Source organism: Sparus aurata, chromosome 6 (assembly GCF_900880675.1).
Source record: "Sparus aurata chromosome 6, fSpaAur1.1, whole genome shotgun sequence".
NCBI lineage: Eukaryota > Metazoa > Chordata > Actinopteri > Spariformes > Sparidae > Sparus > Sparus aurata.
Window position 1 is genome coordinate 34,719,523 of NC_044192.1, and position 23,778 is coordinate 34,743,300.

At 38.6% G+C, this 23,778-nt stretch overlaps 1 protein-coding gene across 1 annotated transcript; it reads right to left on the reverse strand.

The window, feature by feature from the left end:
* Nucleotides 1-556: 556 nt before the first annotated feature.
* wnt7aa (wingless-type MMTV integration site family, member 7Aa) lies at nucleotides 557-23,736 on the reverse strand. The gene is made up of 4 exons (XM_030421028.1): nucleotides 20,725-23,736; nucleotides 20,119-20,345; nucleotides 17,232-17,503; nucleotides 557-4,374 (listed from the first exon to the last, which is right to left on the reverse strand). Exons 1-4 carry the CDS (start codon nucleotides 20,793-20,795, stop codon nucleotides 3,895-3,897), a joined length of 1,050 nt encoding a protein of 349 aa, XP_030276888.1. The 5' UTR covers nucleotides 20,796-23,736; the 3' UTR covers nucleotides 557-3,894.
* Between the last annotated feature and the right edge of the window lie 42 nt (nucleotides 23,737-23,778).

A 23,778-nucleotide genomic window follows, 5' to 3' on the forward strand; every position in this document is an offset into this window, starting at 1 on the left:
GTAACAAGCCAGACACTTGAGTTTTCAGTGACAGTGGCCTGGTGTTACTGAAACCAATGCTGTTTGGCCAGCTGCCTTTTGAAAGCGTCACTCCATTGAGGCAAAGTTTAGCTGAGGAATGTTTTGTGCCGACTATTCCAGGAGTTAAGACCTTTTCTGTTGCTCAGATTGAAATTCTTATCAACATCATCCCCTTGCAATTGTAAAGACCCCTCCTTGCTTTCGTTCCATTTGCCATTTCCACAAAATAAATAGCATCCAAATTTTATCTGGGTTTTGCATGGTTACCATTTTGTTAATGGGCAGTCTGGCCTCTCGATGAGATGAAGAGCATTTTTGTGGGGCACAGTGAGGTTGTTGTAGCAACGTTGTTGAGGAGTGAATGACGCAGATGTCAGAGTAATCCATCAGCTGGCAGCTCCACACTCCCACTGCTCACTGAGGCACACACTGCTGTGACACCCTCTGCATCACAACCCTCAATCAGACCCACTTCACCCTGATCGGATCCTTAGACTTGAAAAATTTGTATTAAATATGAATTTAGCTCCTTCTGTTTATTCTGAGAAAGCATTTATTAACCAGAGATGGATGAAATGATGGTAAGGTTTAACTTGAAATAGAGGAACAACGATCCCTGATTTAAGAGCAGTACAGCATTTGGGTGATGTCATTTCATCAGTTTATCACACAAAGAGAATAGCCTCTGATGAGAACTGTTTCAGTATTGACAAACTCTTCATTAGAAACTTTATAATAACCAAACAAGAGAAATGCAACCAAAACCATGGAACACACTTTTGATACTTATACTAATAAAGGCGAGTTACAGTTTTGATACTGCACTGTCCCAACTGGTTACTATTGTCCCTGTTGAGACACATCTGATTGTTTTATATTTCAGTGTTGGGGTTGGGTATCAAACCTTTACAGTAATTAAGTACCATCAGCTGCCAACCATGAACCTGAACCCATGAACAATTTGGTTTTGTTGCTTGCCATTTTCTGACATCACAAGGAAAAAAAATAAAAATAAAAATGGTTGACATGAAACAATACCAGGCCCGAGTTGCCGTCAGTTAGAGACTTCCCAAAAAGCATAAACTTCATATTTGTGGGCCAATGGTTAACCTTATTGAGAGCTAAAATAACTTTACTTTTGTACTAACACTAATGACTAAAAATCCTTTTTTTTCAATGATTGTACTTTAATAGATGATAAGGGTCTGCATACCCCAATACATTTAATGTTTCAACAATACATAATTAATCATTATTTCTTGAAAAATCTCAAATTTCAGTAACTGACCCCATTTGACAACTGACTAAAAATTCAGCCTTGGAACAGAACCTTGGTCAACAGTATGTCACGCCAATCCATATATCTAGATGGATGTGAATGAGATGGATATTTTCTGATAAAATAATGATTCATGTGTATTTATTATTTTTTAATTACCTTTGTAAAGGTAAAGATGTAACATGCAAGATGCGGCCACCTGCCAAAAGTAACCCAAAATCATACGGGGTAGCATAACTGCTTACTGCACTATACTCTTTGCTGAAGCTATGGCTGTAGTGATTAGCTGCTGTTGGCAAAATTTAGCTCAGTTAACTGTGCAGCTAAGTGTCCCTATTAACTGATCACAGGTCACAGGTCAGGACCCTGACCTGGGATAATGGGGGAGTCATTACAGGCAACGAAACTCAGCCTCATGGGGCTCAGGAGCCTTATAGTAAACACTGCTGGACACTAGACTGGGGCTTGACAAAGCCAGAAGATTTATTGTCTACCACACCAAACATGTTTTGGACAGACAACCCATGACTGTTCTGATTACTTCAGTTTCTGCTGAGTTTGAATGAAGTGTGTTTTATTATTTTCCTTGCCACACTGAAAAACACTGAGATTTTCAGTTTGGTAAGGAAAATGATTTAAAAAAATTAAATTGTATTTCCTTTCTTGATATTTTGTTAGTTCATTTTGTTAATTCGTTAGTTGGGGAAAAAAATCGCCACTGATATACACTACTCAAAAATTAGCTAGGGATATCGGGATATGGGTGTATATATGCATGTGCATGGATATGCAATAAAAGTCCAATTAAATGAGACACAGTATTTTTGGGGACCAAAAATATTCACAAAGCACAAAATTTAAATTCAGATATGTCAGAGAAGAAACAATCAAGTGAAACACTAAAATATACCAATATCCCTTAATAATTTTGTGTAGTTCACATCTCCTTACTGAAACTACAGCAGCTATCAGACTATTGCATCTTGAGGTATGTAGTACTATGAATGTGTCCTTGAGTGACCGAAAGGCGCCTATGAAATAACATGTATTATTATTATTATGAAACAGAAGGGGCTCGATTTACTGGTTAGCATCCTCACTTAAGCAGACACCTCTGCAACAAAATACACAGACTTCTTTGAAATAACATATTGTTTCTTCACATTCTGCAGAAAATGTCTTAAACTGAAATTTTGGGCAAATCTTACGAATTCCCCCTTTAACGAGCACCTCTGATGCCCTTCAACAGGAGATGACAGTTGAGTGGCTGTAGCTAGGCATGGCTGACATGAAAAGTACAATGGTGCAGACCTTTTCAGACAGCACAGGCTATAGCCAAAAATATGTAAATATGACAAAAAAACATGAATGAACATCATAGATAAATAAGAAACAGTTATTTCTTTTACTGTTAATATGAAACACTGGCATACTGTTCTGTTAAACATTTATAGCAGCTGTAGTTTCTGAGGCTAACAAATTAGTCATGCGCAAAAGCACAAAAGTTTGACCTTTTCAGAACATTCTAACATTTATAAAACAACGAGCCTGGACGTGACACCAGGAGTTTTACACTCAATGGGCAGTAAGACAAGGTGAGATAATGTTTTCTGAAATGGGTTACAAATCACAATACTGCGTATTTCAGTATAATGTTGTTATATTCTACTGCTTAGGAACAAGGCACATTTTCAAAACTGTCAGTGGGTAATTTTCTTTCAGCAAGCTAGGTAACTGTACAGATAGAATTGCTAAGGCAAAATATCTTACATAGAAAGAAAAAATAAATAAAAAAAAAATAGCATATAAAAATAATCTCTTACAAAATATACTCTATCAACCAACATTAGGGGGATTTATGTCTGGAAGCTTGTGTTTGTTTCTGGTGGTGTCAATTTAGCTTAAAGAGTCAATATGGCTGCTCAGTCACAAACTCCATATCCTTCCAGACAACTAGCAGCAAACTGAAGGAGAGAGGGGACAGAAACAAGTAGAAAACAATACTATCATACGGCGCCCAGGTTCAGTAGTTTAATGTTCTTCTGCTAGGTTTAATGCACTTAAGCTGCAGGGTCCCAAATAAGTAATTCAGTCGAGTTCAGTTTTGACTGTTTCAGTTTCCGCTCTAAGTTCTCTTGTTTTCACTAACATACCTAAAACGCTGCACCACCTTAAACTCTACCAGATTTAATCAACAGTGAATTTTAAAAATCATCAGTAGTTTTCTCATTGAATAAATTATTAGTCTAGGAAAAAAAACGGTTTGAGGTGAGTCATGCCAATAGACCAGTATGGTCAAGTCTGGGGCATGAAATGTTCATAATATAAAATAAAAATACAATTTATGAGCCCGTGGGTTGAGTCCAGTGTCATGGTAGATGTCCATTGGCATCGGAATAATCAACATGCGTTAGAGAAACTGGTTGCCGTGGTGCCCAGACAGCGAGTCAGTCCACATGTGTCTATCATCCACAGAGAACTCCTATTCTGAAATACATACATACACACGCATGCACACACACACACACACACACATATGCACGCACATGTTCAACATCTAGCTGTGTGTCTAAATGCACGTCCAATAATTATTTCTATTTACAGGTATACACCTCCGTCCTCTCACTGCAGGTGTTGCATTTAACATAACAGCACCATAGGAATTTGCAGTTGCACTGCCAAACGCGGGAGTATTGGTGCGTGTTATATCCTCGACCGCAACACATCAGGTCACAGCTGTTGGGCTGCAGAGCCGTTTTATTGCAAAGGCGACCCTGTGTTCCCATGCTGCCAGTCAAAGAGTCAGCCTCACAGTAGTTGGGTGACCTCTCGATGTAGACCAATTCCGTGTCCATGGGCTTTCGGTATGAGTGGGGTTTTTTGATCTTCAGGAAGGTGGGGCGCTTGTTGCGGCTGGCTCGTACAGGCTCCACATGCACGGCCTGGTTGTACTTGTCCTTGAGGATATATCCCAGCTGACGGAACTTTGGGAGCGTCGTCCAGCATGTCTTGGTGGTGCAGGATCCTGACACACCGTGACACTTGCACTCCAGCCGCATGCCCTTCTCCAGGACCTAAAACATCGACGAAAAGTTCAGTTGAAGCGAGGTATCAAAGTTTAAACTGTAAAGTATACAGAGTTACATTTGCCCAGTTGAAATTTGGTCAAATGTACTTATTTCTTTTATTGTTAAATCAAACTTGTGTGCTTTACCTAATACATTGTGCAGCTATGAGATATGAAGTTAGATAATTTAATTTCTTACAATTTGTTGTTGTTTTTCAAATATGAGCAGATAGGAAACGTGATTTCACAGATATCCTCATTCAAATATATTGCATGAAATAGTTCAACAGGTTGAGACAAAAGTTTTCTGGCATTCCAAATGAATGTAAGCATTCCAGAGATCTCAGTCCTGCTACAGTATGTCACCCTGTGGCTAGTAGCTATGTACGTGCCATTCTTTTACAAGACGGGTTGAGCTCAAAAATACTGGAAACTTCATGCATATGATTTTATATGACTGACATCTTAAAACTTCTGACAGTTAAAGGAAAATTATGGGAGTTATCTTACATTTGCATTTCAGCAATTTAGTGGCAAAGAATAGAAAAATCACAAGATTAGTCACACAGAAGACCTTCACCCAGGCTACTGGGGTTTTTGTCCTGTGTGAAAGTCAATACCAAATGAATTATTTCCTTAAGTTACCAATCCCTCCACCGGCCTCTTTATGACACCACATGAGCAGTAATCACCAGACACAGTAGCAAACAGGCAGACAGGATCTCTTCTTCATGAAGTTCTCTGTCATGATTGGATAAAGTGGTTAGGGATACAAGAAAATTATGTATCTGTTTTACTGCATGAGCAGGTGGAGGAGAGACATGAATAACTTACCAAACACTCTATAACAGTGATTTCTATTAGAATACAGGGCTAATCTAAACTTAATTTTAAGAACAATATATCACTCACAGCAGCTTTAACAAAGTAGTTTTTGTGCCCCAAGTCTAACCAAGCATTACCCACGTGTTAGTTAGGCAGGAAGGCTTTGTTTGTCTCTCATGGATGCTAACATCTATTTGAGATGCTGAAGGGCTTGACAAACCAGTCTTTTTATTTGACCATCTTGGATAGGACCGTGTTGGTCCAGTGGAAAATGCTATCAAGTTGCATGAACAGAAAAGTAGGATGCAGGGGTTTTGAGGCTTGAACCATACTTGGGACTGGTATTTGTGCTAGTATTTGTTTTGTTTATGATAGATTTTCAGAAGAAATATACCTGGATTTTTTTAAAGAAATAGATTGATTGTAACTTATTTTCACCCAGATTTAAAGAAGAGGAAGAATCTCAATTTGATCATATATCATACAATGCACAGCATACTAAAACTGGTACATTTAACCCATCCTGAGGGAGCAGTGGGCAACTAACGCATCTAGGGACCAACTCCAGATCTCGCCTTGGTCAAGGGCGCTGACTGAATCAATGTAGTGTGCATGTTTTGATGGTGGGGTGAACCGGAGTACCTGAAGAAAACCAACGCAAGCACAGGCAGAACATGCAAACTCCACACAGAATCCAGGACCTTCTTTTTTTAAGGCAACAGTGTTAACCACTGTGCCACCATGCTACAAACCTATGTTCCTTAATGTTTCCAGTTGACTTGAAAACATCGAGTATCAAGTGATAGTGTCACATCAAGTCATAAACTCAACATACAACATACAAAATGTATTTATTAACATTTTACAACACAGCGTAGGAAAAGTTAATCTTAATCTTAATCTGGTATTAAAACAGAAATTATATAAGTGGATAAATAATTAATTAAAACAAATGAAACCATTTTTTGCTAATTGTGTTGAAAATTGTGTTAACATTTGATGTCTGCCCCACATTTGCATTAACGTTCATGTTTGCAAACAGAGTCACAAATAAATGCATCTCTCGTCCTCTCCCTCTACAAAGCAATCTGCTACTTTTCATGGATCTGCAGTAAATTCATCAACTGCTTCACTATGGACAACAATACTGGAAAAACAAGCAGAATCACCACAAATCTAAGTATGTGGTTACACTAAAATGAATGTGTAAAGGTGATGAATTGAGACAGAAGCTTGATTAAGTTACAAGTTCTTGTGGTGACTGAAGAGGCAGTTTGGTTTGTCACCCGTTGAGGCGTTTACAACAAGCAAACTGGCTGTGGTGATGGGTCCTTTCAGGGATAGAGAGGAACCTTTCGGCATGTTTTGTAAAGCAGCTTGGATATTCTCTATGCCTCAGGCTGAATGACATCAGCTTACCCTCCTTCCTCCTCACAGAGTGGGAACCCTCGCTTGCATTAGAGAAGCCTCACCCTGCTTTTAAATGACTCCACTGTGATGTGGCCTCAGACTCTCTGGAGTCTCATGGGGTAATTGTCGAAAGCCTTGGGTGCATAAAGCTTAGTGTGGTCATGCCCCCGAGACCTGACAAACATTTAATTCATGGAGTTCAGTAGAGTGAAATGCCAATGAAGCTGCCATTGTTAGTCTAACAGAACTCCTGTAAGCCTCCCGTTGCACCTTTTACATTATTGTTATTTCTCCTCAAGAAATTTGAAGGCACTCAAACCACACACTGACATCATCTCCAATTTAACATGAAAACCCTACTACAATAATTACAGAGGAATCAGTTTAGTAAGTGTATATTAGGAGATTCACACACACCATCACATTCCACCTGATGCCAGACCTCAAATATGAAGACTAGACTGAGATGAGTGCTCCTCTTTCCTCCTGAATGGGACCAAAACCTGTCACTATAACGCTGTCATGAAATCTCTCTCTACATAGTCACCTCTTAACACATTCTGGCTTCTCAAATTTTACATCAATAGCCCTCCAAATGTACATTCTTCTTTAAAATAAGATTTTCAGCAGAAGATATTATCGAACAAAGAACTCTGCTAACAGCTATGGGCATTGCAGACAGTGATAGCATCAGTTTATACAAATCTATGGAGTACACAAAATCTGTGTATATGAGAAAAAAAATAAACAATATATTGTAAACACTGGGGTATGCAGTGTATTTATTAAATATTTACAGTTTTTATGCATGTTTTTAAATTATGTAAATGTGGTTTTAAAACATGGATTAAAACCAAGCAATATATTGACTGGTATAAATCAGAAGAATAACTGCTATGTTGAAATAACATCTAGTGACCAGTGGGGTTTTAATCTAACCACGAAGCATTTCATAAAATTGCTAATCTTTCAGTCTGTGTAGGGCTTCAGCCAACAGTTCTTAAAGGGTGCTGCTCCCACAGGGGATGTTGAGCTGTGCTGCAGGAAACCTGGTTTCATCCACTTTCCATGTGACGATGTAACATAAACTATAATGTAAAATAAAATGGCTCATACATTAGAATGAAGCTGTATGAAATGTTTTCCTTGTCATTATCTCAGAGCGTGGTCTTTCAATTTGACAGCATGTTGCGGCACACACATGCACTTCTCAAGCTGCCAGTGTGTCCAGTGGTCACTCCTCAACCCATGTTTTTTTCGAGCATAAAATTTAACCATGGACAGCACAACCCCTGCTATGTCAAAGGATGCCATCACAACTGGAGTTAGAGAAAGAGTTCTTAAATCAATGTTTTAACATCGCTGAAAACCAAAAACAAACACTGTTTTCCAGAAAAGTTACTGTGCTCGGACGTTTTCATTAGCTGTAACGCTAAGAGGCCTTGCAACGGAGGCTTGCTGGTAAGTGGTTGTGTGTTGCTGTATGTAACTACATTTAACGTTACTTGATGGATGTGCCCTGTGGAGTAATGATACAGTAGATGGTAGAACTGCAGTTATTTATAGGCTTGGCAACGTTCTATAACTTTGATTAGCACACAGCAGTTAGCTTGCTAATTGTGATCTGCTGAGCATTATTATGGTACTAGTAACAATACTGATGCAGCAAGTGCTAAATCAGTGTAACACCTCAGGGTCATAGTGTTTCACTGTTTCTTGCATACAGGCCAGCACATCACTACAGTTCCCTGCTACAACAAGAAGTATCTTTATTTGATCAAATATCACACAGTGTAGAACAGGTTGTCTTGGTTTGAGTTTGTGGTTCAGTTAATTACTGTATTATTTTGAAGTTCCCTTCCTCACATGTCATGTTTTCATCTTCTCTCTTTGTCTTTTCCAGTCCTTCTTCCTGTTCAAAATGTGTTTCATTTGTTAATTAGTCCTGTCTGTTGGAGCCTGTGCTTCTCTATTACTCGTTGACAGTTTTGTCATGTCTCTTTCATTCTCATGTCCTTCTTGTTCCTGCCTGTGTTCCCAGGCGCTTCTTTGGTTTGGTTTCATTCTGATTTTTCAGAGAACTAAAGGAATACAAAAAAAATGCTTCTGTTTTGTTACCTTTTGTTGCAGTTTTTGTATACTTGGATTTGATATTTTGGAGTTTGGATTTATTAGATTTTGGACTTCAGCTTTTTGTTAATAAAGCTTGCTTTTTTCAGTTACTTGCCTGCCTGTGAGTCTTGCATTCGGGTCCTCTTTTTTTCTAACCATAACCAAGGTAGTCTGCATTTTACCCATCCCAAAGGAGCGGTGGGCAACGTATACCTCCAGGAACCATCTCTAGATCTTAGCAGGTGGTAAGGAAAACCGACGCACAAATTTTATTTGAAGATTTTTATGATTAAAGTGCTTTGTTTTTCAGGTGCTCTTTGGTCATTTTTAAATCAAATAGCAGCCCTGTTGTATTAAAGAAACAGGTTTTTGTATGTTCACTGTTAAAACAGGTGATAAAAAGCAAACTGCATTCTGAAGTGTTAAAAAACCTGGTTCATTAAACATCCTGACTAAGAAGAGCTTTGCTTGTAACCCTTTCCTACAGATAATAATAATGTAAGCAAAGATTTCTGTTTCACATTCAAACTCTATTGTGGTGTTACTATTCTATGCAGTATTTTTAAAGGGTATCAAACATTTAATCAGCAGCTTTGACACAGATTCAAAAGCAGAAATAAGGCAATGATTTAATACAAGCAAAAACGTCCTGAGTGCTCAGATCCATGTTACTCTGAAACAGACACAGTATAGCCCTCACAGTAGCTAGAGATACTTACTGAGCAGTTTTCCAAGATAAAAGCAAGTTACTGTAGGCCTATTAAATAAGTCTTACCCTCAGTTATGTAGTGTTCTGTTGTCAGGATAACACACAGGGACAGGGACAGTGGCTACAGTACGTACTACTAGTGTTGATTACTTCAGTGGATTGGTTAGTTAGTTGTCCTTTTAACAGAAATTATTGTTTAATGTTTCACCTCATCTGTTCTGAATCATACTTTTCATTTTATTTCCACCCCACATTCTCGTAATGAACTTGCTGTGATAGTATAATATGATTATTGTTTAAGTGTACTATGCTGCATGCTTATGCCAACAGTTTACCTCTGTAATACTAGCTCCTCACAACAAATACTTTATAATGTGATTTCACTGGGTTCTCTTGTTACTTATTATGAACATACCTGTAAAGATACATTTAAAAAAACAGTGTTTGTTTAGAGAGTTATGACTTCAGTAAGCTACTAACCTAATATTATGTGACAGAGAAATATAAATAATGGTAGCATTATTTACCCGTCCTTGTGCTGTAATATGGATTCATGGAGAAAAAGTATGCCAATAAATTGAACACGTGCCGTCTGGTAAACAGGCCAAGAGTACAGCAAAACATGTTTCAGCAGCACTCAGCACAAGGACGTTACGTTAAAACCTGGATGCAGTGTTGGAGGCGGAGCCCCATTTACTCCTATGAAAGCCACTCAGTGGCGCATGAAGCCAAAATAGCTCAACTTACCAGCTAGATAATTATCTGCTGTGCTGCTCATAGAGCATGCGCACTCAAGACTGCTGCCAACCAAGCCGGCTAACTTGAAATGAAATAACATAATTACATCACCCGACTCTTCTAGACTCTCCAAGTTTTATTCGAACGCATGGCCTTAAATTATGATAGTCAAACAAATCATTTTGTACGGGTTGTTCTGGTACACAACATGACATTGTAATGACATGGTTTGACCACTACGCAAGTTGGCTTCAAAGCCTGGCGCTCTTTCTGGGGTCTTGAGTCAGCAGCATTCACTCTCTCAATCTCTTTTGAAAGCTTCTCCAGCCATGTTTGCTTTACAACAGTGCCCCCTAGTGGTATACTGTAACATACATCTCTCTTAAAAGCAAGTAATCTCTGTCTGTCTGTGTGTGTATGTGTGCCTCAAATATCTCTGCAACGTCGCAATTGCTTGGACTACAATGATTCCGTTAATAAATTATTTCATAAATGCTTTACGAATTCCGCTAGCATTGTCAACCATAGCCACCATAGTCACGTGCACACCAGAGCCAATCACCGCACACCATAGCCACGTGCGCACCAGAGCCAATCACTGCAGAGCTCAAGCGCACGACACACCTTAAGAAACAAGCGGATTTATACCTGCAGTGGCGCGAGCTAGACCGGGTTTTTGCCGGCGGTTCGGTCCCGTTCTGTGCATCTAAACTGACTGTTGTGGATTAATGAGACTAAACGAGTCCGGACCGAGTCTGTTCCGGTCTGAGGAGATCCGGATACGCGTGGACAACAAAGTGGAATCGGAATCTGTGGATTTTCGTGTGTAGCTAGTTGCTAGCCCACCCACACGGCCCACCTCCCGAGTCGATGGACTGGCACGTCCAAAACCGGACTTAGGGTAAATAATGTCTGCCACGCTTTTTCGCGAACATTGCCGTCACATTTGCTTTGTGTCTGGTGCAGGAAGTAATGGCAAAAACTGACTTTTGTCACGAAAGTGTCTGCAAGCAGCAAGTTTGGTTGTTGAGGTTCAGGGGAAGTTGTGTGAGGGACGCCGGCGGTGATACAGACAGCGACAGATATGGCGAGTTTTGAGAGTTGAGAGATTTGTGACGTGTTTGGAGTGTATAGTTAGTGTGTAATGTAGTGTTTGGTGTGGTGTGTTAAGTGTGTAGTGTAGTCGTTTTTTTGTGTTGTGAGTCAAAACAATGAGGAGACTGCTGAATGTGGAACAGGAAGGAATGAGCTGAGCCCTGAGCCTGAGGCATTGCCTGCATTAAAATGTAAATAGTTACACATAACTTTGTAAATTTCAAAAACTTATGCACAAATTTAGCAAACAACAATTTATATTTGCATTATAACTAATGCAATTGGTTCATTAAACATATTTGTGGTTTTCACAGTACAAAATCTAACTTTTATTATTATTTTGTGATTTTAGGTCCATAGTGTTAATATAGTATGTCAAAATGAAAGAATAACTGTACAGTCACACATGTGAGGTTGTGCTGAAAATAATGACACAAAGCAAGGCAAGGTAAATTGTTTTAAAGGTGAAATATAATGGTATAATCAAAAGTACTACTTAACCTCCAACTTTTCTATAGGAATACATGCTTCCTACGGGCAATGCACTAGTACAGCGGTGTTGTTAGTTTTGGAGGGGGACACCAACGCTGCCATCAAAAACACTGTTTAGCAAGAAATTTGCAACAAACTGTTATTATATGTACATAGTGGAAACACTGATTTGCTGAGTAATTGAAAGACAAATAAATTAGGGGTCTTACCAGCATGTTAAAACACTAAAATAACTATATTAATAGTCATAATAGTTATAAATGTGCTCCTCAGCAGATTTTGTACGTTCAACCAAAAATACCACAAATGGCCAGTGGGTGGTAATGGCACACCATATATGGATATAGTTTTCCTAATTACATGAGAATGATGGTATCTTATCTTACTGAATCTCTTTGAGAAATATCATGTTTCAGTATGAATTTGCTTTATAATTATATTTTTGGATACATTTATGCAGTCATTAAATATGTGTCACTGGTTTAATCTCTTTGTCAGTTTCAATAGCTTTGGACAGATAGTTCAAAATAAGTAGTGAAGGCATAGGCAAAGCATATTCTTCAAAAGTATTTATCATCTGAAGTGCCTCTGAAAAACAACTTTTAGACATTTACAGTATAAGGCGAGTGAATATTGCACTTTTAAATTATTACTGTAACTGTATGAGTAAAATAAAATATATATATTCACCTAATTATATTACAGAAATATCACTGTTATCATCTACAAACAACAGTATTTTTGTATTACAATTCACCTTCTTAACTTAAAACTTAACATCTGGCATTTCTAACAAAAAGAAACCCTGGCATACTATTGGCTGGGGAAATTTGACAGGATCACTGCACAAAAAAAGAGAGAAAACAAAAGAGAAAGCAATAGTTTCACAAGCACAGAGAAGTAGCCTGGTGAAGAGAGGAGAAGGGCATCTTGTCAGACACCCTAACATCTTGACTAAACTTTGTTTTGTAAATGACAGTATGATCTGACCACACCTTGTAGCTCATGATTTTAATACATGTATAACCATTCATGAACTCTCTCATTGTTTTACTGACTATACATGTCAAAATATATGTAAAACATATTCAAGTTGTTGTCTTTATTCCCTAAAAGAAAATATTCCTACCAAGTTCCTACCATGGCAGATAAATATTCCACTAATATAGCATTCAGATTTGCCTGACTCTGACTGGCTTAGTGATCACCCCCGAACTAAAGACTCTGGCGTGGCTTTAAGTGAGAATGTGTTTGCCAAACAACATGTTCTGATGTGATATGTTGGATCTGGTGTGACAATGCTGTGACCAATTCACACTAGCTTGAAAAAGGTATTCCAATACAGATACAAATGACCTGTTTAAAAAAATGTAGTCAGTGATGTAATCCAAGTATTACAAAAAACGCATAATGTTACTTGATTACTTTCTATTGCTTTTGGAATACTTTAGTACCAAACATATGCAGGTCAAGACAAGAGAAAAGAAATACCAATTACATTACTTTTATTTAAACTTAATGATGAATGAATTGTGTGTAAGAATACACAATGTAATGTATGTATGTATGTATGTATGTATGTATGTATGTATGTGGATCATTTTATGAAAATGGTAGCTTTCCTGTCCCTGCATTATTCACCAGGAAAAACACTCAAAAGTGTTAAACAGTGACACAAAATATACATGTTTTGTTGCAATTGAAGTATGTTCTTGTTATCAAACCATACTTAAGACGGATACAATGCAACTTTTTTATATATATCTTGAAGAGCATGGCTAGCGTCATGAATTTGGCTTGTCCCTTGGGTAAGGAGTCATGGTTTAGTGACATATTTTGAATTTAAATTCATGTTTTTCTCCTGTTTTAAAGATCATAATACAAAGTAAAGTGTTATAGTTATTTAGTATAATACTAAAAAAAATGAAAATATCAATTAATAATTAAAATAGTTTACAAAAAACAGGTGTCCCTTGATTTCATGTCACTGGTTTTACTATTTGTAAAAATCTTTATTTTGAAAAACTGCTGCATCCCTGCAAACATCTTCTTGGGTCAAGAGGTCATTGGAGGCGTGTCCATTTTGAAGAGCACATGGCAAGTCAGCACCTTCTCTTCATATGTTGACAATTTTAAGAATGAACTAGTAATTTCATGTGAGGACTTAAGATGTGTCACTTGTGTTATAGAGTTTATAGTAAGGGGAAAGGAAATTTGATTAAAATAATTGATCAAATTGCATGATTAGCTGATATATTTATAAGTTAAGAAGTGTGGTATTGCCTGCAATATCCACCATCTTGAATAGGCCATCTTGTCTGTCGTTGTGTCACTGGTGTAACTTTCATGGGTGTTATTGTTCTAGTTAGTAACACCAGTGACGATCATTAGCACCAGTAATTCCTTCCCCCAAAATAAATAAAAGGCCAGCATTTAAATAAAACAGACTTCATTTAATTCCTGTTTCACTATTGTAACCATATGACTTTCCTTTGTATAGATATGGCAAAGTTGAGTGCTGCTGAAAAGCAAAGACTCCACAGACAGCGCAGGGATACTGACCCAGATTGCAGCGCAGCCTACCTTAAAAAAAAAAACAACAAACTTATTTGGTGCATCCTGACTTACGACGAACAACCATACCCTGACATTATACTGGATGTCTATACTTTTGTGTAAAATAAATAAATACACAAATACCAAGAACACACACACACTACATACTCACACACCACTATACCAAGCACACATACATACAAATACTCACTCACCACAAATGTTCTATTTTATACGTTCACTTGTGTGGGTGCATCATCATTGGGTGCAACCCCTGGTCCAACATTTAGTTTTATTGAATTATTTGTTCAGTCTCTTTTATACTCATTCCTCGGTTCCTAAGTTCACAAATTAATGAATTTTATGTTATGAAATACATATTTTTAGGCTTCATCCTAGCCTACATTTGAATAAAACAAGTCATTAAATGTGAAATTATTTGAGGTGAAACACTAAACAATAAAAAAATCAAACAACTGTTTGAAACATCTTCTGTTGTGCCATTTCCTTCACATTGTGTCAGTGGTGTAACAGAGCATCACTGGTGTTACAGTATGGCATGTTGGTGTTCCGGCATCAGAGTTGTCCAGTTTATTTGAATATGTTTTTCTGTATCTAGCTAACTGTTGCAACAGTCATTAGTAAGCATTTTAAGGATATGATATTTCAAATTTGAAGACTCAATGCCAATTAATTCCAAAGTTTTGCAAAAATGTGAATGACAGAAATTGAAAAACGTCACATTATATTACTATACACATACATATATAAATTGTTACTCATTTAAAAAAACGTATTAATAATGTCATTAACCTTTTCTTTCTTTGATTATACTTGCAAATGAAATAGTCCAATTACATCCCAGGAAGCCTGGGAAAAAGGAAAAGGCAGAACAAGCATTTTTTTTATATAATGTAATAAAAATATTTAAATAAATTAAGCAGTAATTTATGTTGATTTAAAATGTATGTATGTATGTATGTATGTATGAATATGTATATTGTATATATATATATATATGTATGTATGTATGTATGTTTGTGTATATATATGGATGTATGTATGTAAATAAATATTCTACATAATAATAATTATTGTAACAATTGGTCATATTACTGCTACAACCACTAATAATAATAATGATAATAATCAAACAAAAATAAAAAGGGGAAATAGGAAAAATAAAATAAAGTACTCCCATGACCCAGCTCTCCTTGCCTAACTTTTTTCTTTGTGTTTTTTCATTTACTCACTCTACATATTGTCTCATTGACTTCATTTACTCACTCATTAAATATAATATATAATATAATATAATATACTATGCCCTCTTTCACTTCATACAGTTTCATACCCTACAAATCTTCACCCTATATTTTTGCTGTTTTATTTCTCCTTCTGCAAATAGTCTTTTTTTTCCATATCATTATTATTATTATTTATTTTAGTTTGTTTCTGTGTTTCTTCGTTCCTCTATCTCGTCTTATGCCATGTTATATATATGTATGTTCACATACGTCACTTGTACTGCACCTAAAAAATATATGAATAAAAAAGAAAAGAAAAAGAATTACATCTTTTTACTGTAACTGTAATGGAATACAGTTACCTTTTGTTTTGTATCCTAGTTACGTTATCATGTTACATGTGTTCCATTACTTGCTCCAGTCAGGTGACAGATTGCCACCCTTACGAAACATGCACACAGGTATACTGAAAAATAGAATGTAACATTTTAAAATACTTTTTAATATATGGAAGGAGTTCACATGCACTGTCCTGGACCACTAGACTAGACTGTTTTGACTGTAATACAATCCATTGGAAATGACAATGTCAGCTTCATAATTCAAGTCTTAGTACTTAGTGTTTAGAGTCTTGCTTTCATTATTTAGCAAATTCTGTGTGAAGTTTGATGTGTTGATCTTCTGATGGGGTGGTCACGTTTTGGATACAATTGATCTGTTTCTTTAAAACGCTTTAGATTTCCATACACCTATATTCATCCTTAGAAACCTTGAGTCAGAACATGATTTGTCGCTGAGAAAGACCCTCTTTCACAATTTGGCTCCTGACACTTAGATTAACCTCTAATTCATCAAACTTTCTGAGTATTTCTATCAATCAATCAATCAATCAAAAAAAAGTAGTGCAACAAAAAAAACAAAATAATCTAGAACTAAAACTAGGGGCTCACGAAGTGCAGTAGTGTGCATGCTCCAGATCAGCAGCTCAGCAATCTAACAGCTTGTGGAAGGAAGCTGTTTATGAGTCTGTGAGTTCTGCCTTTTTACTCCGGAACCGTTTCCCTGATGGGAGCAGTTGAAAGACAGTGTGGAGAGGGTGATGTTCTGACGATGTTCTAGGTTTTCAGTGTGGTCTCAGACTTTAGGACCACATTGTATAATTGACGAAACATGCTGATATTTGTTGATATTTTGTATTCGAAAACATATAACCTAAAAATTATTTTGAATGGATTACTCAATAATATACTTTTGGAAAATATATAGTAATAATTTTACAATATATTCAAAACTGCAATAATTAGTATATTTGTTAACATATATCACAATGTATACATGTACGTGTAAAGATAACACCAATTCAAATGTAAGCCTTTGTCCACTTTTCATATCAGTGTAGTATATTATTATGAGGTGAAAATATTATCATCAAACACAATTCACACAAAGTAGATGTCAGCTGGGTGTACAGATGTCCAGGCTCTATCCTGCCTCTCTGCCAGGGCATGCTGAGCCAGCACTTACAACCATGGACAGCAGGTACAGATGGGCGTATAGAGCACAGATGCCTCAGATATTCCCTGGCGTCTAGGTTTTCTTATCATCATCTTTCAGGTAATTTTTGGATGTGTCAAAATACATAAAAAAAAAAAAAAACAGACTTCAAAATAACAAGCCTACCTTGCGTCCCACTTCATTATTATGTAAATTCATGAGCGTCCGGGCATTCTGCTTGATCTCCCGCGCATCCACAAACACCTTAGAGAACCCCAGGCCATAATGGACATCTGCAGAGCAGCCGCCCCACTTCCAGCCCTCCTCCTGGTTGTAGAAACCCTGTTTCTCCTTGTCACAGCCACAGCCGCTTAAGCTCCCCTGGGTGCAAGCTGCAGTGACTGCATGGGCAACCCCGGCAGCAATGATAGCGTATGTGAACGCAGCCTCCTTACTGCCTGCAATAAAGAATACAAAAAATTATTTATTTTTTAATCACAATTACAGACAACCGGATTCACTATTTCAGGCACTGTCAAGCCTCCTTACATACCTGGCATAGCTGCCTCAAAGAAAATCATAAAATTCATGAGCCATGCCAAATCTGATTCATTAATCAAGCTCTGTACAAACAGATAAACTTCAGGATGAAGTGAATCATGCAGAAATACAAAGAAGTTTGGAGTGGAAGGTAACTGATCTGAGGGAAGCAGGTCAGCTTCATTGTCTTTATGATGAGCGATGATAAAAGAACCTGCAGGACACTGACTGCTCAACAGTATCATTTCACACATTTACCAACAGTCAATCTTTTTTGGTAAAGATATTTTTCAAGATCATTCAACAGGAGATAAATCATTACATGTTTAGGCATAATTTTTGGCCCTTGTCCCAGACACCGTCACACTCGGATTCATCTTGTGGAGGTGAATCTCAGAGGCATGCAGAACCTCCCTATATGGATGGATTTCCACTCCATAAATCTGAGTGCTTCAGGTCGACTTTTTAATTAAAATGGAGATAATTCCTGTTCAAGCACACATGGGAAGCACCCAGCAATTACCATAAGTTGCAAAAACTCTCTTAAGTCCTCATCTTTAACAATTAAACTGCCATACAAACTTTTTAGACACTTCAGGTTTCCGTTCACACACTAACATGTACGTGTGACTGTCGAGCTCTGCACGAACGAGTAGATATGATGCTCACATTCACCTGTCATCAAAAGTACAATCTCAAAGTGCAAAGTAGATAGAAGATCAAACACAGAAGCAAATCTGAGATATTAAACCGCTTCTCTGATGAGCTTTAACACCCAGCAGGAGCAGCCAGTACCCACAGAGAGTTACTTCAAGTAACCGTCTTAGTGGGTGGGGAGGATACTTGATTCTAATGCCAAAATACTGTACATTGCTGCATCAGTGCCAACAATGATCTTAATTGATGTATTCTGTCAGTTATCAGTGTTCCAGTCTGCTGAAACAAAACAATGGATTCAGACAGACGGTGTGCAGGGCAGCTGGACCCGAGCAGCACTCAAGCCGACCTGCTGTCTCCTGGAAATCAGCCTGGATCTCATCGACATTTAGAGAATTTTGGATTTTTGCAATACTAAAATGCTTTTGTAAAAATGGGATGATATAAATCAAGAGCTCGGTTCTGCCTGAAGCAGCGGCCTGAAATCATTCGACATAAAATGTCCCCTGCCAAAGATGCACAACCTGGAGGTAAATTTGTAAACCTAAGACAAAGTACTTGTCTGAACATGAAGCTTTTAGGGGAAAAGTATTTTATGAACATACATGAAGGTGGTTTAGCTGAGAGTAGCTTAAAAGCATGTCAGACTGCATGTGCAAGAAATCCATTGACTTACAGTGTATATTCATGATGAAACAATGATATGAACAGATTAACTCTTACAATCAAAGACCACTTCATGAATTGTACCAACAGGAAGCCTCATCACTGTTTATACTGTCCTGTATCATTCACACTCAAATTACACATCTCGTGGCGTCTAACAGTGGATTGGGAGACTCATTCAGACTGTTCTCATATTTGTTTCAGCTAATACTATGAGCACCCCAGCCAATATAATATCAGGCCGTCGCACACAATGCAGCAATCATCATAAATTAAAGGCTCAAACAAATGTGAGCAGTAATCCTTGATGACATCTGGCGTAAAAAATGACATCCAAGATCTGCATCTGCCTCTGAGATGACAGTGGGAACTTAAAGGACAAGACAGTGGAATACCAGTGTGCATTAGCCAGACTCAGTGTGTGAAAAATATGATTCTCCACTTATTTCCGCAGTCCTGTGTTTGGATCAAGCATTGCCTCGAGCCTTATTCCACATGCAGGACCAAATCTGCAGCTTATTTTCCCACCGAGAGCAGATGCAGGGAGTCTGAGCTTCAGATTTACAGACATTTGTCAAAGTGTCAGAGGTCGAGTACCTCAGGGGAATGCCTATTTTGGACAAATTATAGCAATTTCCAAAACTATTTCACGACTTCCTAAACAGCAAAGACAACATAGAACTCAATACATGACGGAAACATGGTGTGTTGACTGATCCGTGTGCAAGAAACAGACAATTACCAAGCTGCTGCTGTACTATTATGCAACAATTTAGAAGGGAAACAGCTTATTTCTTAGTGATAACAATTCTATTAGTTAAAAACAATCGTGTGAGTGCTGTAGCTATGAAGATCAGGGCACGCTGACATGTTCCAACAACATCTTTTGTGGCACTTTGGAAGAAGAACTCAATTATGAAATGGTGCTCTCAGATTAACAAGGGGTTTTTTTTAAGCTTACTTCTCTTTTAATACAACAATATTAATCCTGTAGTAACATTTAGATTGACACTCAACTGAGCTGTTGTATATGTATACATATGAGAGAAAAGTGTTTTAAACTCCTCGCAGAACTCCATGTTATAATGTGGGAAAATAAGGAAATGTGATGTAATGGGCTTTGCACAAAGAACCACTAGATTGAGTGAGTGAATATATGTGTTGCTTTTCCTTGTTGCAGTCTGATCAATTGAAATCAAGTCCAACATACCCACTCTGAGCTCTTTTCCGAACACGGTCCTCTCTCCAAGTGCCGAGCAGTTCCAGCGGCCGTGTCTGAACTGAAACTGACACTCATTGATCCCCATCTGGACTCCTTCTCCGATCACTATGATCGCGTCGGGTCGGCTCTGACAGATCGTCCTCTGACGGGGTGCCAGGCCAGGGATTTTATTACAGATGATGCTCGCTCCCAGCGCGACCACCGAGGACAGACCCCTGCGGTGAAGGTGACACGTTAATACATGGCATGTCTCTGTGGAAGCTCTGCAGGTGTTTTCATAGTTGCTCTCTGGGGTCCCTCAGCTGGGCATGTAGACACTGTTCTGACTCATTACACGTGTACAATAACTGCGTTATATATATAGTCTAATGCCATCCCACTATGGATGGAATACACGTTCACTGAATTTAACACTACCCTACTTTCTGAGGAATAGCCAGGAGGGACCCCGGACCTTACTCTGTGGGCCCCTGGGTTTTTTTTCTGTCATAAGTGAAACACATTATCAACATCGCCGTTTGGCTCAATTTTGCTCTGCTATCGTTTTCAAATCTCTCCACCGCTTTCCACCTGCGCGACATTCCGAAAACTCACCCGATTTTCAAATACACTATTCCAAGGCACAGGAAGAAATGGAAAATCCAGCGTCGCGTCTTCCTGCTCATGGTGCTCCGCCAGCTGCTGTGTTAGTGCTCCGCTGCTGCAAAAACCAGCCTCACTGCTCCACCGAGTCCCACAGGGTGTCCAGGTGTTCCGGGCTGCACACAGGGATAAAGCTCCTCGGAACAACTCAGTTTGTGGAAACACACTCGTCCTAATCTCATTGGGTCGCTGTCCGTTGCTGTGAGCCGGTGCTGGAGCATTGGGTCTGCTGTTTTCAGGTGCGCAGCTCGGCTCCACAGTGATCAAGCTGAGCGTGTGTGTGTGTGTGTGTGTGTGTGTTGTTTGTCCACCTTTTCTATCAGGGCGTGTTCTGCAGAGGATCTGCCTCTGAGCCGCTCAGCCTGCAGGTACACGCTCAGCTCATCAGTCCTCCTCTCTGACACCCGCTCAAAGCTGCAGACCTGGGTACAGCTGAGACTCTCAGGTCTCGTTCACATGTCGTCTCCTCTCCCGGAAACTATCTGATTCATGCTCAGTTCGTGTCTGATGGACCACCAAACCACTGGCACGTTTTTATTTAGTGTCCAGCAACTAAGTCCCTTCCACAGCTTCACTGATTCCTCCATCTGGATCTGGTTAGATTTCATGTGATGAGGTGAGCTTCAGTTGTAAAGAACCAGCTGTTACGTCAGTTGTAAATAGACACGTCCATTTTAACATTGTCAAGAAAAAATCTGAGGCGCATGTACATGAGAATTTCAATCTTATAGACCACTTCTTATACTTCTACTCTACCGCTGTTTCAGCTTATTCAACCATTAAAGGCATCAGTACTGATACACATGTCTATTACATAAAGTGTGTAAGATTAGCTAAAAAGAAATGCCACTTCAATTAGTAATACAGTAACAATAATAAGTCAATACAGAAGTTTAAGTTCAACAAAAAATTAAAATGTAGCAGTTTTCTTTCCTGCATCTCTTCACCTGCTCACCAGGCCACCTGATCCCGGGACCAGGATTACACCACACCAGATGTATGAAGCCATCTTGTGTTTCCCATTGTTTTTCTTTTTTGTATCTACTTTCGTTGTTTGGGAGAATGCGGCAACACTGATCACTCGCTGCTTGAGGCTTGAAGCTTGAGGAATATTTTGTGGATTATTTAACTTCATCTCTTTTTTTCTGCTTGGAGCCGAGTGGATACTGACTGAATTCTCTTTTGGGTGAACTTCTTTCTTTGGAAAAGAAGGAATAATCTGCAAGAGTACAACTGCTTTGACTTGTAATACTATAAGTACATTTTCATTGTATTTCTTGTATTAGATTATCATATAGCCTTATTTATGTGTACACTTTAAAATTGCGTTTTCATTTAATTTCTGGTATTGCTACTTTTACTTAATGACCCAAATCTGAATTATTATTCATGTATGCTTTCAACAAGCGTACTAACGTTGTCTGCCAACATCATCTAAAAGGCAATGCTCATCAGGATGGACAGCACCACCTTCAAAAGATTAGGCATATCCCAAAATAATTAAAACTAGGGGAAATAAATCCAAGTCATGAAACTCATCAGCTCAACAATAGAAGGAGTAACATGTAATAGGAACAATAATTAAACATCAGTTATCATATATGATGATCGTTTTTCAGTGATTGGCACAATTCATGGTGGTTTTCAGCAGAAGGAAGAGGGTTTGACTTTAAGGACTACAACACCATCTGCAGACACAACTGTGGAACTACTATCAATGAGCTCAACAGTGAACGACTGACTGAGGCTGCTCGTGTAGTGAACACTCCCTACATCCAAAGAACCAGTGCTAATCACACACCTGTCTGACCTGACCTCTACTCCAGACAGTGGCCATGTACACACTGAGCCTGATTGACATTCCCATCACTTGCCAGTCAGTTCTGCTGCACCTGATGGTGGAAGACATTTTATCATACTTGACAGTCCAGCAGTGCAGCAGAGAGAACAGAGTCTGGATCAACCACAAGTGACAACACCAGTGTTATTGTTCAGGGCCTTTAGTTACAATCCTGAAGGTACTCCATCTTTGATTTCCAAATGAATTGGAAGTGTTTAACACAGTTTGTCTTTAGGTCTACCTTCACACAATAAAAATGTAAACTCGCTAGTTATAATAATGCCCTACAGTACACCAGCCCCTTCATAAATGCTGAGATGGTTCAATTCTACAATATACACACCTTATATATTTATTTCAATCTATAAATGTATGTAGATGTTAGGGCTGGGCGATAAATCGGCAAAATCGATTAATTCGAGTTATTGTTTTAGGACGATTTAAAAAAATGAAAATCGATGTTTTATTTAACTTGCTCCGCCGCCGCTCCTTACGGGCTCCCGTAGTTCTTAGTGGGCTCCGCCCTCCTTGCATTGACTTTCCAAAGAGAAACAAACAACATGCAGCGAGCAGAGTTCGTTCCTAAAAAGTCACTGTCTCGTTAGTAGTTTGGTTCTGTAGCGTCAGACCGCGAACAAACCACCGTCCGCTGCAAAGTTTGTTCAAAGGCTTTTGCAACCAAAGGCAGCGGACCGAACCATTTATTTCAGCATCTCAAACAGACGCCTGGATCACAGTGGGACACTTGTTGTTCACTACGAGAAAACCGCGGCAGCCCACAAACACCCGCTATAAAGCTGCCAACATTAGCGGAATCATGTAGTTATTGTGTCCCGTATGACAAGAAAGCGGCCCGGTGGACATCTGTTACGGATGCAGTCACGTTGCATATCGCTAAGGACATGCTGCTCGTATATACAGTGGAGAAGCTGGAGGTTCATCCACGTGCTGAAAATGTTCGACCGCAGGTTTGTGCTACAAAGCCGCAACCGGTCCTGACTCAAACCATAGGAAGCAGAAAGGCTCGTCTTCCTGGTCAAAAATGTGTAAAACAGACAGCAAGCACACCTCATGTCCTGTACATCTACCAACATGTCATGTTTACTATGCAATGCATGCAGATGGTTAATTTAGTTTACACATCTTCAGGGATATAAAATACTTTT

Bases quoted from the DNA above. Each gene is read 5' to 3' on its own strand.
- wnt7aa (XM_030421028.1), bottom strand. From the start codon at position 20,795: ATGAGCAGGAAGACGCGACGCTGGATTTTCCATTTCTTCCTGTGCCTT. The intron at 20,346-20,724 runs GTGAGTTTTCGG...CCTTCACCGCAG, and splicing joins ATAGTGTATTTGAAAATCGG to GGGTCTGTCCTCGGTGGTCG. The intron at 4,375-17,231 runs GTAGGCTTGTTA...TCGATGTTTTAG, and splicing joins ATAATGAAGTGGGACGCAAG to GTCCTGGAGAAGGGCATGCG.